The sequence below is a fragment of the Stegostoma tigrinum genome, chromosome 7, assembly GCF_030684315.1.
Source record: "Stegostoma tigrinum isolate sSteTig4 chromosome 7, sSteTig4.hap1, whole genome shotgun sequence".
Taxonomy (NCBI): Eukaryota; Metazoa; Chordata; class Chondrichthyes; order Orectolobiformes; family Stegostomatidae; genus Stegostoma; species Stegostoma tigrinum.
This window is the reverse complement of record NC_081360.1, coordinates 39,093,031-39,111,044: the sequence shown is the minus strand read 5'-3', so window position 1 is coordinate 39,111,044 and position 18,014 is coordinate 39,093,031. Positions and strand designations below refer to the sequence as shown.

The following is an 18,014-nucleotide window of genomic DNA, read 5'->3' as shown; positions in this document are numbered from 1 at the left end:
ATAATGCATTTAATTCCCTCGACTAATTCATTGGTATATGTTAGGACGAGCTGGGGCCTAATCACTGATCCTAATAGTACCCCACTATTCACCAGAATCCACCCTGAAATTGACCAATTTATTCCTATTCTATGTTTGCTATCTTCTAATTCTCAAGCCATGTCCCTGTGTGCTGAACCATTAAAATTTGCATTCGTCCTATTAACATTCTGGTAACAGAACTACATTTTTCTTATTCATACTAAGCCTATTTTCTGGTATGACAATCGTTCAATTTAAATGGTGTTTCTGAAGTTCAGATGAAGTTTAAAAGACTTGCTTACAACATAGAAACTCCTGAACAGATTTAACAAGATGGACATGAAACAGAGAAGCCGGAAAGTTGATGTTTCAGGTCGGGACCCTTCTTCAGAAAAGGGGGAGGGGAAAGGAGCTCAGAAATAAATAGAGGAGGGGTGTGTCTGGGGAAGGTAGGTGGAATGGTGATAGGTGAGTGCAAGCAGGGAGTGGTGCGGATTGGTCAGTGAGGTGGGAGGAGTAGATAGGTGGGAGAGAAGCTGGACAGGTTGTATCAAGTCAAGGAGGCTGGAATGAGAGAGAGGGTTGGCCATGGAATGAGACTGGGAGTGGGGAGATTTTGAAACTGGTAAATCCACATTTAGGCCATTAGGCTGCAGGCTCCCAGGCAGAATATGAGGTGCTGCTCCTCCAGTTTCCACGTGGCGTCTTTGTGACACTGGAGGAGGCCCAGGATGGATACACCACCAGGAAGTGGGAGGGGGAGTTGAAATGGTTCACAATCAGAAGTTGATGTTGTTTTTCGCGAACAAGAGTGTAGGTGCTGTATAAAGCGCACTGTCCTTTACTTAGCCGAGGGCAGGAGCCAACTCTCTGACATCTCCTCTTACTTCTCCCTCAGTTATGACCCCACCCCTGATCACTAAACCATTGTCTCTGAAACCATTCACAACCTCTCACATCAGGTGACTTTCCATCCACGGCCTCCAACCTCATTGTTCCTCAGCCCCGTACCGCCTGTTTCCATCTCTTTCCCAAAATCCACAAACCTGACTGTCTCGGCCGATCCACTGTCTCTGTCTGCTCCTGCTCCACTGAACTTATCTCCACTTACCTTGATTCTGTTTTCACCCCCCTGGACCTGGAACTCTCCACCCATGCCCTCCACCTCCTCTGACACTTCCAATTCTCTGGCCCCCAACATCTCACCTTCACTGTCGACATCCAATCGCTGTACACTTGCATCCTCCATGCAGATGGCCGAAAAGCCCTTGGCTTCTTCCTCTCCTGCAGGCCCAACCAGCCCCCCTCCATCAACACCGTCATCCACTTGACTGAATTTGTGGTTACCCTGAACAACTTTGCCTTTAACTCGTCCCACTTCCTACAGACTTAGGGGGTGGCCATGGGTACCTGCATGGGCCCAAGCTATGCCTGCCTCTTTGTAGGATATGTGGAACAGTTCCTGTTTGAACAGTTGATCAACTTTGCAGACATCTTTCATCCCAACCTCAAGTTCACCTGGACCATCTCTGATACCTACCTCTCATTCCTTGTCCTCTCTGTCTGCATCCGTGGTAACCACCTCAAAACCGACATCTATTTCAAGCTCACCGACTCCCACAGCTACCTAGACTACACTTCCTCTAGCCCACCTTCCTGCAAGAATACCATCCCCTATTCCTAACTCCTCCACCTCTGCCGCATCTGCCACCTTCCTGCAAGAATACCATCCGCTATTCCTAATTCCTCCACCTCTGCCGCATCTGCTCCCAAGATGGGGTGTCTCACTGCCAAACATGCAAGATGTCCTCTTATTTCAAGGACCTCAACTTACCCCTTCGGTAGTCAAAAATGCTCTTGACTGCATCTCTTGCATTTCCTGCACCTCTGCCTTCACATATCGCCCCACTCACCTCCGTGTCCAACATATCGTTCTCCATCACTTCCGCCACCAGCAACCTGGCCCCACTACCACCACTATCTGCCTTCTGTAGGGGCCGCGCTCTCCACAATTCCCTCATCCACTCCACACTCCCCACTAACTCCACCACCTTCTCTGCAACCACAGGAAGTGCTATACCTGCCCCTACACCTTGTCTCCACACCTCCTCCCCCCCCCCCCCCCCCCCCATACCACCACCACCTCCATTCAAGGCACCAAACAAACCATTCACATCAGAGGTTTACCTGCACACTCGTTAATGTGGCCTCTTGTACCCGCTACTCCTGATGTGGCCTCTTGTACCCGCTACTCCTGTTGTGGCCTCTTGTACCCGCTACTCCTGATGTGGCCTCTTGTACATCGGTGACACCAAGTGGAGGCTCAGAGACTACTTTGTAGAGTACCTGCGCTCTGTTCGCAACAAACAACACCACCTTCCCGTCGCGAACCACTTCAACACCCCCTCCCACTCCCTGGATGACATGTCCATCCTGGGACTCCTTCAGTGTCACAATGACACCACCCGAAAACTGGAGGAGTAGCACCTCATATTTTACCCTGGGACCATACAGCCTGATGGCTTAAACGGATTTTACCAGTTTCAAAATTCCCCCACCCCCCGGCCTTATCCCACGATCAACCCTCCCTCTCATCCCCACCTCCTTGACTTGACACAACCTGTCCATCTTCTCTTCCCACCTATCCTCCCGTCCCACCCCACTGACCAATTCCCGCCACTGCCTACCTGCACTCACCGATCACAATCCCACCTACCTTCCCCAGCCTCACCCCCCTCTCTCTATTTCTGAGCTCCCTTCCCCCTCCCCCATTTCTGAAGAAGTGTCCCGACCCGAAACGTTAGCTTTCCTGCTCCTCTGATGCTGCCTGGCCTGCTGTGTTCCTCCAGCTCCACACTGTGTTATCTCTGAATCCAGCATCAGCAGTTCTTGCTATCTCTGGACGTGACTCACCCTTTTTTAAAAAAGGGGTTTCCCATTTAGAACCAATATGTCAATAATTTGTTTTCATTTGGGTCATGAACATCATTGCTCAGTCTCTCAAGCCCCAAATGGATCATGGTTATCTTGCACTGTTTATTAACCAGCTGCACACAATGTATTGCATGTGGTCCCCCATTCCAGCCAGACGATCAAAGAGTTGGCATCTTTCTTTCTTTCTTGTTTATTTGTTTGTCTTTTTTTGCCTAGGGTAATAGATTTTATCCATTTGTAAAGTAGTGACTGTTGGCTCCAAGCATATATTAAAGCAGAATAAAGCATGGCAGTTCAGCACGTCAGCAGTTGGGAGCAGCTGGACTTACATGTTGACTGATCCGTGGGACACTATGATCCCTCCCAATGTTGGAGACGTTGCGTTGAATTCTTTCTGTACACAGTCAAATTAGACTTAACAATCATAACTACTGTTGTGATAATACCTTGCAGCCAAATGGATAGTCCTATTCAGAGCACTGCTTGCAAATTGTAGAGAGAGTGTAGGCTTCCCAAATGTCAGAACCCTGAATTAACCTCTGGTTGGGTTCAGTGGAATGTAAACCATCATGTTTGAATCAGCTTGATCACAGACATTGCCAGAAAATTGTCATATTTAGACATTAGTTTGCTTTTGTCACTGCTGCAGATTTTTTGTCAGGGTTTACTCCCTTAGCGGTCAGCTGTTCTGAGGTGTCCACAAAGGAGTGAAGGTATTCACATGCAGCTGGAATTTTGGTTCACAAGTGCCAAAGGAATCCAAATGCTTGCTGGGTTTTCATAATGCACAGCTAGGACCTAGGCTCCTCTTAAGTTTTTTTTAGCCTGGGAGTTTAACTAAGGAGTTACAAATGGATAGGATGTATATAGGTACGAAGAGAAGACACGTTTGGCTTCCTTTTTCATATTGCTGATAGCCAGTGGAATAGGTTAAAAAAGAGAAGCAAGTAAACTCTCTCAAACTGAAAATGTGCTCACTGTCTTCACATCATACTAAATGAATCACAACAAACTATTGGATGCGTAGTTTTCATAATTAAATAATTATTGTGAAATAGCTTCTGCTTGATTAAAAAATAAGATTTTCTATTACGATAAATTCCACAATTTAACTTTTTAGTGAATTTTATAATTTACGTTCTACCTTACTCCCCTCGATCATTTATTTCACTTCCTGTAAAATATTAAATTCAAACAGACTTCAGTGATTTTTGCTTACTGTTTTGCTGTTTGTAAGAATATTTCATTGAGATTGGCTTCTTACCCTGCTGCATGCTTGGAACACCCCTGGATATTGTTCCGGATTCAACCCTATATTGAGAAAGAAGAGGTCATTGTGACAACAGATCACAATGTCTTTTTAGACAACTCTTTGAGGTCACTAAGCTTAGAGCTCTGGATCTGTAGAACTTAATACAGCATTGTGATCACAGAATAACTATTTTATTAATGGGACTTACTACTTCAGTCTGGAATTGAAAATTTATTAAAAATGTGACTGTTCTTTAGCACCACAAATTGCTTGTCCTGATTTCCTATAATCTTGCATACGAATCATAGAATGTAGGGCTTTTTAAGATGTATTTTTACTAAAATTAATCATTAGTAGAAATCCTTATAAAATTAACCAGCCCTGAAGGAAGCCATTAAGCCCAGCAAGTTAGTGTGTTCTTGGAAAGAAGAATGTGATTGCCCCCATTCCTCTGCTCTATCCTTGTTGCCTACAAATGATCTTTGAATATCAATTCCTGATAGAATCTGCATTCACTGCCTTTCAGGTATTTAAATTGAAAGCATTTGCCATTTATAATGAAAACCAGTTTCCCTTTCTTGACAGTGGAAAATACGGTCATACACACAAGAAGCCAAGAACCAAGACCAAACTGGATACATCAAAAAAGGACCAGACTACGTCAACGACTCACATGAACTTGCTGCCAGTCACCAAAGAAAATTTGAAATCTGAAGAAAAGCTTGCTTCTCAACAGCCCAAGATAGCCCCCTATAGCCCAAAGAAAGAACTGTCTCAAAAAGAAGTGAATGAGTTTTGTAAACTTGTGAATAAGACTTCAGAGAAACAAAATAATGAAACCTGCAAAGTTTACGTTGATAATTTCACAGTGCGGTCTCGGAAGAAAACAAGTGATAAACTTCATAGTGAAACTGTCTCCCTGCAAGCAGTCAGTAGCCCTAAGGATACACCCAAAAATGCATTGCAGATAAAGCATATGAAGATGCTAGCGAGGAGAAAGGAGATGATGGAAGAACAGTACAAAATACAGCACAATAACAATGAAGAAATGTACCAATTACCCCATATTTCAAACAAACTATTGCCTATTTATAATCCAGCCATGGCTATTATGCAGACTCAAGGCCTCTTTTGTACTTCAGACCAGGTTGCCAGGTCAGCTACTTTGCCCAGAAATAAGCAGATCATCTATAGCCCTTTGCCTGAGCCACTAACCAGGGATAATTACACTCAGACCCTTCCTAAAATGCCATTGCACTCCCAGCAACAGATTGAATCCCAGAGACAGCAACAGATTCTGCAGGGACAACAGGATTATATAAATTCAAAACAGGTAATGGATTCTAAGTCAGCGCTGCCTGTAAACTGGGGAAGATATAGCAACAACCTCCTGGAATCTGTTTCTGTTCCTGGCACATTGAATGAGGCAGTGGGAGTGGCTCCATTTGCCACTGAACTGCAAGGCATATCTGAACAGACACTGTTGGAACTGACCAAAGGCAAACCTTCCCCACATCCCAGAGCATGGTTTGTATCGCTGGAGGGCAAGCCAGTACCTCCAATCAGACATTCATGCATGATTGTTCAGAAACCGAAAAAAGCGCACAGTAATGACACAAGCCTCGACTCAGGAGTTGACATGAATGAGCACCACACTGGCAAGAAGCTTGAAAAGGAGAAGACCTTCATCAAAACTGCACCTGCTTCAAAGAACCTGTACTCGGAAGACATGGATCTGAGTGGCAGTGAAAGCGGCACCACTGTCTGTACCCCAGAGGACCTATCTTTCAGACATGTATTGGATATAGGAAGCGACCAGATAGTTGAGGTTGAGGAAGAGCAAAATGACCGAAGTTTGCTAGACAATGCAATAAGTGTAACCCCTCCACATAGGAAGGGAGGAATGAGTACTAATGGAGATGGGGAAGATAGTAAAAAAAGTGTTTGGCAGAAGAGAGAGGAACGACCTCTCATCTCTATAAACTGAGTTGAATTTCTTTGATTCCAAGTTATTACAATGGAACAAAGCATGTTTTTAGTTTTGTGGTTATTTTAATAATTAGTTACATTTTGTGGTATTGAATAAAGACATCCTGTTTGTATAAGTTGTACATTTAGGATCACTCATCCTGAATTCACTGTAAATATTTACACACAAGGTTATTAAGCACCAAGTTATTTCTGTCCTTTAAATTTTTGCACCAGAATTTCTTTATAAACAAATGATGGAATATCTGATCGGTTTGCAGTATATTTTTACCAGCAGACCTTGAATTCTTTCTGTTACAATCCATTGCCCTCTTTTGTATCTGTCACCTCTGCCACTGTAAATCTCCAGCAAGAAATGAACAAAGTGATCTTTTCTCTCGTCTTAATGTTTAATGTTAATCTGTTCTGTAAATGCATTGATGATACGCCCTGCAAAGATAAAAATGGTTAAGTCCAAATCCAGTTGTTACGATCAATTCATGTGATGCCCAGACATAACAGCTCATCTAAAAATTAAAAAGATATATTCTGAGTAGAATGCTGACTTAACATGAATCTGTATCAACAACAGGATGAGATAGAGCGCTTCATCTTCAGGCAGTTGTCATACCAAACCTTTATTTTAGCATGAAAATAGTATGAGACACTGCCTTTTACAATTTATACAAATGAAATGTATTTGCCAAAGTTGAAGCAATATATAATTTTACACGAAATATTTTGTAAAATGTTTAAATATATATGTTTTTTAAAAGCTCCAATCCCAAAAGCACAAACTTTTCAAATTTACTCAGCAGCGGGAAAAGATTGTTAAATTTTGCATGGAAGTACAGGATTAGTGATTTGATTCGGGCAGTGACATTTGCAGAACACCAGAGTTTTGTTTGATCATGCACTCTGAGAGGCTGCTGTTCAGATTTAAGTAGAAACCCATGCTTTATAGTTAAATCTAAAGGACTTTGTGAAAACACAATATTCACGAATCGCCATAAGACATGGAAAGCACAAGGCCGAAGTAAAACTGTCACTAAATTCTAATCCCAGTAATAAAGGCATAACTATTTTTATTCTTTTTGTGACAGAGGTGGGCAGAAAATGTTGAAGTCAGTTGTTTTGGAGTTTTACTAATAAGCAACAGGGAAGCATGTGTACTATATGTAAAAATGCTGTAATGCTAGTTTCCATTGTTCTCATTAGCCTCCTACATTTTGTTACATCTACCTTCTTTCATTCAGATTCTGAGGAACCACTGCAGTTTTTAAAATTGGCAGTCTCCTGATATTGAGAATTAGTGAATCTTACTAACTGTTGCTGTTAGCCATAATGCAGACAGTTCTCCTGACCAGAATGCAGTTTTAGAATACAACCCTGATTCAAATACAGTTTAATCTTGGGAACTACATGTTCTGAAGATCAGGGTCATTATTTTATATAAGTACATATCTCAAAAACAATCTGGATTTTCACTTCATTGGTTGACAAAATGCTGGAACAAAAGCAGATGCCTGCTGTTTGTGAAACCATTGGAAAGTATTTAATTGTATTATATGTTAAGAAAAGTGTTTGTTTATTCAGTGTGGTGTCAAGCATGGTTGCATGTTCATACATTTTGTTCATTATCAAAGCCAATTTTGCCATTAGATTCCTGTGTTCAGTGTAGTATTTCTAAGGAGTAGTGAATTACTTTCAGAATTGTTTTAATACATTGTTTGAAACCCAATAAAATGGAACTGAATTTCATTTACGTTGTGTTTAACTCAAATGCGTGTAATGCAATGCACACATGCCTAAAATGTCTCTGGCTGTGGCTTCATGCTGTGAAATCAATAATTGTGAAAGCCTTGATTTGTAAACCCTCCCATTGATTATTTCACCAAAAACATAAACGTATTTATTTTTATCAATTTGATGGTTGAAAAAATGTGGAGAGAAAATTCAGATGGAAGTGTTGGGTTTTGTACAACTATCTCACACTTTAATTTCAAGGCCTGTAATTAATAAGCAAACAAACAAATTTGTTTACTTTGTAATCCAAAGTAATAGTCATGGAAAAGCACTTAGTTTAAACACTATAAATATAAATTTACGGTTTCCCGAGTCCTCAACTTTAGCTGTATCAAAAGAGGTAAGCTCCAAATTCAGGTTAAGCAACTATCGGGGAATGAATCAATATTGTTGAATATTCAGTACAGATCCAATCCTTCCTTTTAGCTACAGCTGAACAAGGAGACCAAAATTTGGGTGTGGTCATGAAAAGAATAAGAATGTGTGCTTTTTATTATTGGAATTTATTTAAGTTCAGTGTTTGTTTCTGAGCAGGTACTACTTGACTTACCAATGCCCTTTTCAGAGAGACCTACTATTATTACATACAACAGTAATTAGCAAACATCCAATCCAGATTATCACAACGTTGTAGTTAACAATCTCCTCAAAAGCCTGGAACCAGAAAGTCGTCTTGTATGCTAGTGCAAAACAGGATTGATTTGTAATTTTGTGCCACCAACTAAGATACATCTGCACCAATTTATCATTTTGGAAAATGAGAAATGATAATTTCAGTTATCCATTTGCGGTCACTGAACTGGTCGAGATCTAGAGATTTAACTTCAGAAATATCAGCTCGTCAGTCCTTATGTGAACAGAATGAGTGTAGAATTGAATCATCAATTAAATAAAGATGGCGTGGAACCGAATGATGACAGGAAGGCCATTGGAAAAAAAGGAAGAAAATAGTCAAGGGGAACAAAGTCTTGAAGATCCCTATTTCCAAACCCCAGATCGTAAGAATAATGTTTGCTTCATAAATAGAGGCAATTTGTAATTTTTAAAAGTTGAACCAGTTTCAGACCGTTGTTTTCCATTTGATAAATGCGTACCTCTGAAGTGCCACTCATTTGTAGCAGGGATTTTACTTTGGATGGCATTTTCACATCTATTTCATGTGTGGCGATGAAGGTGTTTGGTGACGACTAACATATCATTCCCATGGAGGAGATAATTCACCTGTTTACCCAGCAATCACTTTATTAAGGGCATATTGCAGGCCTCGACCCTGACAGTTGCCGGGTGAGTAGAAAATGTCACCTAATGACAATTTTGTCCAATGCCTAATTACTGATATGGAGAGAAGGTGATGTTTTTTTTTTAGTTATTTCCCAGTTATTTTGTTTTCTCACCACCTCTAGGGAGAGGAATATCATGCCTATGGTTTTTGTATTGTACATAAAGTCATACAGTATAGAAATAGACCCTTCAGTCTAACCAGTTCATGCCAAACATAATCCCAAACTAAGCTATTTTCACCTGCTTACTCCTGGCCCATATCCCTACAATCCTTTCCTATTCATGTACCTGTCCAAATGTCTTTTAAACATTGTAACTGTGCCTACTTCCTCAGGAAGCTTGTTCCACACATGAACCACCATCTGTGTCAAAAAATTTACCCCCATGTCTTTTTTTAAATCTATCTGCTCTCACCTTAAAAATATGCCCCATAGTCTTGAAATCCCCACCCTAGCGAAAAGACCATTAACCCTGTCTATACCACTCATGATTTTATAAGCCTCTAGTCATCTCAACCTCCTACGCTCCAGTGAAGAAGGTCCCAACCTTTTGTTATAACTCAAATGTTCCATATCTGGATAATAAAATGTGAGGCTGGATGAACACAGCAAGCCAAGCAGCATCTCAGGAGCTCAAAAGCTGACGTTTCGGGCCTAGACCCTTCTGCTTGGCCTGCTGTGTTCATCCAGCCTCACATTTTATTATCTTGAAATTCTCCAGCATCTGCAGTTCCCATTATCTCTGTTCCATATCTGGCTCTTTTTTCAAATATTGTTTTCAACATGATGACAATAAAATCATGTGTTCCTCAGTTTACATCTGTTACCCTTAATACTTGTCCACTTAACCTCCTACACATTCCACATTGAATGTTTACTTGGAGATAAAGATGATGAGATGTGACTATTGCTTGATATGGTGAAAATTGTAAGCTAAATTTGTATAGCACATGGGGAAATATTACAGTTGGGCTTGTCCAATGCAGAGTCTCCAACATAGAGGGTTTGACCTTGTTTTATGTAGTTTGAAATGTACTCTTTTTCTTTTGTTGTCCAAGCATATGAAAATCTCAGAACTTGGGCTTGTCACACAGTTTGATGCTTGACGATTCTGTGAAGAGAAAGTTGGGAGTATTTTTTAGGAACTCCCATCATTGGTAAGGCCAGCATTTGTTGACCATCCCTAACTACCTTTGAGAAGGTGTTGCTGAAATGACCTACATACTTGAAACACTGCAGTCCATGGCACACCCATAGGTAGGCCTACTGTTTTGGAGGAAGGTTCTTGATTTTCGCCCAGTGCCAGTGAAGGAATATAGTTCCAAATTATATTTTGTTAAATGTATAACTCCTGGTAGAAACAAAAATGGGGAGAAAAACAGCACAGTGGAGTCAAATAGCTTACTGTACACCTTGGGTATTGAAGAAGTGGAGGATTCTTACACTGTAACATGAAGAGCCAGTGTTCTAATGTGAACATTTTCTGGCACATGCTGCAAATGTGCCCCTGCTGATTTCAAATGCCCCATGGAAATAAATGAGCAAGAATGTGAGGAAACAAAATAAAGGGTGAACTGGAGAGAGGGATTAAAAGGAAATGTCTGTTAGGAAGGAAATATCTGTCATTGGGTAAATCAGACAGATGGAAGATCTGGAAAGAGAGACAGGAGACAGAGCAAAGTGAGACCCCTTGTTTGGGCCCCGCACCTCAGGAAGGACATACTGGCACTGGAGCGTGTCCAGTGGAGATTCACACTGATGATCCCTGAATGGTAGGTTTAATGTACGATGAATGGCTGAGGATCCTGTGATTGTGTTCATTAGCGTTTAGAAGGTTGAGGGGAGTTCTAATAGAAACTTACAAGATAATGTATGGCTTAGAAAGAGTGGACGCTGGGAAGTTGTTTCCGTTAGTCAGGGAGACTAGGACCTGTGGGCACAGCCTTCGAATTAGAGGGGGTAAATTTAAAATGGAAATGAGGAGACATTTCTTCAGCCAGAGTATGGTGGACCTGTTGGAATTCATTGCCACAGAGCACAGTGGAGGCCAGACTTTAAATGTATTCAAGGCAGAGATTGATAAATTCTTGATCTCACAAGGAATTAAAGGCTACAGGGAGAGTGCGGGTAAGTGGAGTTGAAATGTCCATCAGCCATGACTAAATGGCGGAGTGGACTCGACGGGCTGAATGGCCTTACTTCCACTCCATAAGACCATAAGGCACAGGAGTTTCTACTGAAGGAGGTGTCATTGGTTGTCCCTTGATTCAAAGATGTCCATTGTGAGTGTCTTCATGTGACAGAACAGACAATTCTCAACCTTCAGGTCTTTGGACACAGAGAGTAGGATGTTTCCACAAGATAGTGGGATCCAGAGTGGAAGCATTTGCTTCCTTTTCTTTGTTGCCTCTCTGACTAATCCTTAAAGTGTTTGAATTCTGAACTTATTGAAGCTTGATAGGCCAAGTGTCACCAATTGTAATAACTAGAAACAGGTTCTTCCCAATCAGTAAAGTTAATGCTACAACACTTCAAGGAAAGCTTCAGAAGGTATTTGTAGCACTTCCTTTGTCCTTCTTTGAAATGCTAACCATCTGAGAATTGAGAAGACAGGATCTATTGAGAAAAGCTTTCCAAACATCTGGATTGTGTTCTGTTCATTGCAGTTGATTTTGCAGGAGAAGTACATGAATACCTGTGGAGCTGACTTCAATAGGGACACTAACATTTGTTCAACAGCCCTCCATTTAATCTGGGGCAGAGGCATTACTGTTATGGGTCACTGACGCGCAGTCTGGGAGTGTGGTGACAATAATTGCTCTGTATGTAAAATTCTAGTTGTCTTGTGGAGGTCTTAATTGTCATACACCCGTTGCCTTAGTTTGTAGATTGCTGAACAAGCAAAGCTTATCCAGTGTTTGATTTCCTCTGACGTTGGCCATTTAAGAATGGAAGGTGCCAAGATAGGGGAGCTACTCAGCATATTCCAGAGCGTCTCCTTCAACGCTGAGAGGTGGAATAGCTGGCTGACCAAGTGTGGCTTGATAGGAATTTGTTTGTGGTTCACCCACACATTCAATGCCAATCAGTGGAAGAGCTGCAAAAAGCATTGAGACATCTGGAAAGCTAAACGAAGGTGGTGACCATGACAATATTCCAGCTGAGGCCTTCAAAGCATCCTGTTACTATATATATCTATCCTACAGATAGAAAAAACAACTTCATGGCCATGAGGGTGTCTGTCGGTCTTTCCTTTCTATTAGAAGGTATATTCCACTGTTTCTTCCATCAGCTGCCTAGCCCTAGGAAGGCTGGTGTCACTGAGGTTAGTGATATCAGTTGGAGCCTTGAAATGTCTCATGATACAATTGCAGATCTTTTCAATGAATCCTTGAGGTTGTCCAGGAGTCCTGAATGCTATTTGAGGCATCAAGGCTGACCAGCAAACACCAAACAAGGACAGGGCTTCATATAAAACTTGTGCAGTCACCCAACACCTGAAATCCGACTGCAAATGAAAAAGGTCTGTGCATGAGAACATTCTTCACCATTGCATATTTACCTAATTTTGCTCGTCCTGGTGTCACAGTCTGAAGACAGGAACTCCTGTACCCTTAAGGTTCTAGTATTCCAAGGCTGTATATACACATTGGGTGTTTCTCACAAGCTTTTATTGTTCTAAAATTGTGAGGGAACCTCTCTTGTAGGTTGATGGATGTTGATGGATTCCAGTATGTGCTTCAAAAGAGAGCAGTAGGGCTAGCCTGATTTCATGGAAAGTGCGAGATAGACATGTATTTTATTTTCTTTCAATAATGTTTGCTTGGGCTCATGAGCTGGGGCTACCTTCTGTTCTTAATACATTTCTACAGTTCTAAGCAGATATCCCAAACCCTGATTCAGGAAAGCCAAAACAGCTCTGGTCTCATGCTGTTTGCTGCAGCAACCAGTGACAATCCCATCACTACGCTGCCCCCTACTAACACCACGTGCTTTCTTACTCTCTAACCCCTCAGCTCTTTTGAACAGCTTCTGGTATCATTTGCCATGTTTAGTTTGGGTATCCAACCTGTAGACTTTGCACTCATCCAGACAAGCTGAAGAAACGTCATGCAAAGGCTGAAGTTCCTGTGTCCCTGCCCTCTTGCATCCCCTTGATGCCTCACTTACAGTCGCACATTCCTGACCCTGAGCCTTGACCAACTCTGATGACCCAGTCCAAAGAATTATGACTGCCTCCTGATACTAAGAATCCAGGCTTGCTACAAAGAATCCAAGTAACTTTCCCACTCACTGTGCATCCTAGTATCTGTAGTTCTGCTTCCAGCTCATAATCTCTGAGCTGGAGCTGCTCGGATTTCAAACGCTTGTCACAGGCATATTTGCTCTGGACTAGGCTGGTGTCAAGGAACTCCCATGTGTAACAAAGCTGATTCACTGCCCTGCTATTCTTATTGTGTTCCAAGGAACTGCTTAATTATTTTATTCAACTTTATATATAGTTTTATTTGTATACATTTTATTAATTTTACCACCAATTGCTTTACAGAATTTTAGGAATAGAGTAGACTCTCAGTAACTTACCTGGTACAACGCATCATCCTCCGACACTTCTGCCATCTACAATCCGACCCCACCACCCAAGACATTTTTCCATCCGCACCCTTGTCTGCTTTCCGGAGAGACCACTCTCTCCGTGACTCCCTTGTTCGCTCCACACTGCCCTCCCACCCTACCATACCCGGCACCTTCCCCTGCAACCGCAGGAAATGCTACACTTGCCCCCACACCTCCTCCCTCACCCCTATCCCAGGCCCCAAGATGACTTTCCATATTAAGCAGAGGTTCACCTGCACATCTGCCAATGTGGTATACTGCATCCATTGCACCCAGTGTGGCTTCATCTACATTGGGGAAACCAAGCGGAGGCTTGAGACTGCTTTGCAGAACACCTCCGCTCAGTTCGCAATAAACAACTGCACCTCCGAGTCGCAAACCATTTCCACTCCCCCTCCCATTCTTTAGATGACATGTCCATCATGGGCCTCCTGCAGTGCCACAATGATGCCACTCGAAGGTTGCAGGAACAGCAACTCATATTCCGCTTGGGAACCCTGCAGCCCAATGGTATCAATGTGGACTTCACAAGCTTCAAAATCTCCCCTTCCCCCACCGCATCCCAAAACCAGCCCAGATCGTCCCCTCCCCCCACTGCACCACACAACCAGCCCAGCTCTTCCCCTCCACCCACTGCATCCCAAAACCAGCCCAACCTGTCTCTGCCTCCCTAACCTGTTCTTCCTCTCACCCATCCCTTCCTCCCTCCCCACCTCCATCTCCTACCTACTAACCTCATCCCACCTCCTTGACCTGTCCGTCTTCCCTGGAGTGACCCATCCCCTCCCTACCTCCCCGCCTATACTCTCCTCTCCACCTATCTTCTTTTCTCTCCATCTTCGGTCCGCCTCCCCCTCTCTCCCTATTTATTTCCAGAACCCTCAGCCCATCCCCCCCTCTGATGAAGGGTCTAGGCCCGAAACATCAGCTTTTGTGCTCCTGAGATGCTGCTGGGCCTGCTGTGTTCATCCAGCCTCACATTTTATTATCTTGGAATTCTCCAGCATCTGCAGTTCCCATTATCACTCACCAAATAACCAGTCTTTTTCTGTGGCAGAAGAGATCTTATTGAATGGCCAAGAAAACTTAACAGACCGTAAGCCGCACTTCAGTTTCTAATCCATATGCAAGTTATTTGCTTCACTAATTATTATAGATTGAACATTGTCCTCTGCTATATGGTACGTGCTGAACAATTAACTCTGTTATTCTTGTCCCAAGGTCAGAAGTCACATGACAACCAGTTTATAGTCCAACAGGTTTATTTGAAAACACAAGCTTTCAGAGCCTCAGTCCTACTTCAGGTATTAGTGAGGGAGATAGTTTCAGACTCAGAATCTATAAGTAAAAGATCAAAGGTTCACACCATTGAGAAGGGTGTACTAAAAGCTAAGATGGTGTTCAATCTTTAATCAGTTAAAGAAGGTTTTAATTGATTAATATGTATATGTAAATCCCCAAATTCCTTTCAAGTCATGGTCCTGAGAGAATTAAAGAGACAATGCATGTCAGGTGTGAGACTTTGTTTAGAATCTCTTTGTGTTCAGTTTAGAGCCAGACTGGTTTTATTTCTAAAATAGGAATTTATAAAACATCACATTGACTGCTTATAAATTGTGTGCTTTTTGAACAAAATAAAATGTACTTGCAAATACAAATTCATTCTATAGATTCATGTTTGTGCATGTATGAGTATGACTGTGTGTGTGTGTGAGAAGAGGAGAGGGTGAGTGTGTGTGTGGAAGGGGAGAAGAGAGAGATCGTGTGTAGGAGAGACAGTGAGAGAGAGAGGGATGGAGTATGTGTCTGCGTGTGTGCGCATTTATATTGTGGTGGGGTCACCTGTAAGGAGACAAGAGCGCAAGATCCCAGTTGAGGCCATCCTCATGGGAACCAAATTTGGCTATCAGCCTCTGCTTGGCAACTTTGCATTGTTGTGTATCCCAAAGTCCACCTTGGGGAATGTTTACCCAAAGGTCCGAAGCTGAATGTTCTTGACCGCGGAAGTGTTCCCCCACTGTGTGGGGGGGGGGAGGGAAGGAGAGGGGGGCAGGGGAGGGGAGGGAACCATTCCTGTCTGCAGATTGTTGTGCAGTGTCCATTCATCCATTGTTGTAACATCTACATGGTTTCATCAATGTACCAGGCCTTGGGGCATCCTTGCCTGCAGCGTATGAGATAGACAACGTTGGCCAAGTCACATGAGTATCTGCGACGCGCATGGAGGGTGGTGTTCCCACATGTGATGGTAGTGTCCATGTCGATGATCTGACATGTCTTGCAGAGGTTGCCATGGCAGGGTTGTGTGGTCAGTATTGTCCTGAAGACTGGGTAGTTTGCTGTGAACGATGGTCTGTTTAAGGTTTAGCGGTTGTTTGAAGGTGACAAGTGGATGCATAGCAAAGACCTTGGTGAGGTGCCCATTGTCCTTGACAATGTGAAGAAGGCTGTGAAGAATATGGTGTAGTTTCTCTGCTCCTGGGAAGTACTGGATGACAAAGGTTACCCTTTCGGACGTATCCCGGGATTGTCTTCTGAGGAGGTCATTACAGTTTTTTTGTTGTAGCACATTGGAACTGGCGATCAATGCCTTGAACATCGTATTCTATTCCTCTGGGGGCGTCCTTCAGCAACTTAAGGTGTCTGTCTCATTCCTCTTCATCGAAACAGATCCTGTGTATGCGTAGAGCTTGTCCATAGGGGATGGCTGTTTTAATATGTTTAGGGTGGAAGCTTTAGAAGTACAGCATCATGAGGTTATCCATGGGCTTGCGGTAGAGTGAAGTACTGAGGTGTCCGTCCCTGGTTGAGATGCAGGTGTCCAAGAGTGAGACTGATTCTAAAGAGTAGTCCACAGTAAGTCTGATGGGGGGATGAAACCTGTCGATATTTCTCAGGACTGTTAGTTGGAAGGAATTTGCCGATTTACATATACATATTAATCAATTAAAACCTTCTTTAACTGATCGAAGATTTAACAGCATCTTAGGTTTATTTAGCACATCCTCATCAATGATGTGAGCCTTTGATGTTTTACTTAAATTCTATCTGATACTGTCTCTCTCATTAACACCTGAAGAAGGACTGAGGCTCTGAAAGCTTGTGTTTTCAAACAAACCAGTTGGACTCTAACCTGGTGCCGTGTGCCAACACCGGCACCTCCATGTTCTTGCCCCATTAAGTAATGGTCATCGTAGAATCCCGAACAGTATGGAAACATGCCCTTCAGCCCAACAAGTCCACACCGATCCTCAGTGCACCCCACCCAGGCCCATCTCCCTACAACATATCTAACCTACGCATCCCTGAACACTGTAGGCAATTTAGCATGGCCAATCCATTTAACCTGCACATCTTTGGACTGTGGGAGAAAACCGGAGCACCCGGAGGAAACCATTGCAGACATGGGGAGAACGTGCAAACTCCACACAGACAGTCACCTGAGGATGGAATTGAACCTGGCACTGTGAGGCAGCAGTGCTAACCACTGAGCCACCATGCTGCTGTTATGGTAGTGTTAATTTGGGAAATAGTGACTGCTATTAATTTTAATATATTGTCAAATGTTCTAGCAAAGGCTCTGTATTAAATGTCCCAGGAAATAATGGTGTAATAAGCAATGGCATAACTCATTCAAACTAAAATATCCAAGCATTTCAGCACCATAATAATAATGATGCATGCAAAGGTTTCCATCAAATGACGGCACGGTGTAACTTGACTCTATGAATTCTGAATGTTGCTCCTCGCAGTCCCTGTCTATCTAAAGAGTAAGGCTCCAGCACTACTGGTGTGGGACATGAACTTTCAGATGTGGGGAAACATCCTGTTACTCCAATAGTCAAATTTCTGCTCCTATATGCAGTAATATTTAAGGAAATGAAAACAGTAGAAAAAAATGAATTCAAAATAGAATGTCTATGTTAGAATACTCAGCAAGGCAGGCAAGATCAAGAAAACATAGGACAAACTTTTCAGGTGAAGTAGAAAGATTTGGAGATGCAAAGCAGAAAAGATCTAACAAAAGCTTTTAACAAAGGTTCTGAAGCCAACAAAATGCATTTGTAACTGTCATTTCCTTCCCCAATGTTAAGACCCTCCCTTTTCACGACACAGGAAATAGGGTGAAAGTGAAA

The 18,014-nt window shown here is 42.6% G+C and overlaps 1 protein-coding gene across 1 annotated transcript in view; it reads left to right on the top strand.

Moving 5' to 3' along the window:
- fam171b (family with sequence similarity 171 member B) overlaps positions 1-6,626 on the top strand; it is a 53,102-nt gene extending 46,476 nt beyond the window's left edge. Inside the window, exon 9 of the mRNA XM_059647648.1 lies at positions 4,793-6,626. Coding sequence (XP_059503631.1) covers positions 4,793-6,194 — 1,402 coding nt within the window. The 3' untranslated portion in view covers positions 6,195-6,626. The remainder of the gene's footprint in view (positions 1-4,792) is intronic.
- The last annotated feature ends 11,388 nt before the right edge of the window (positions 6,627-18,014 follow it).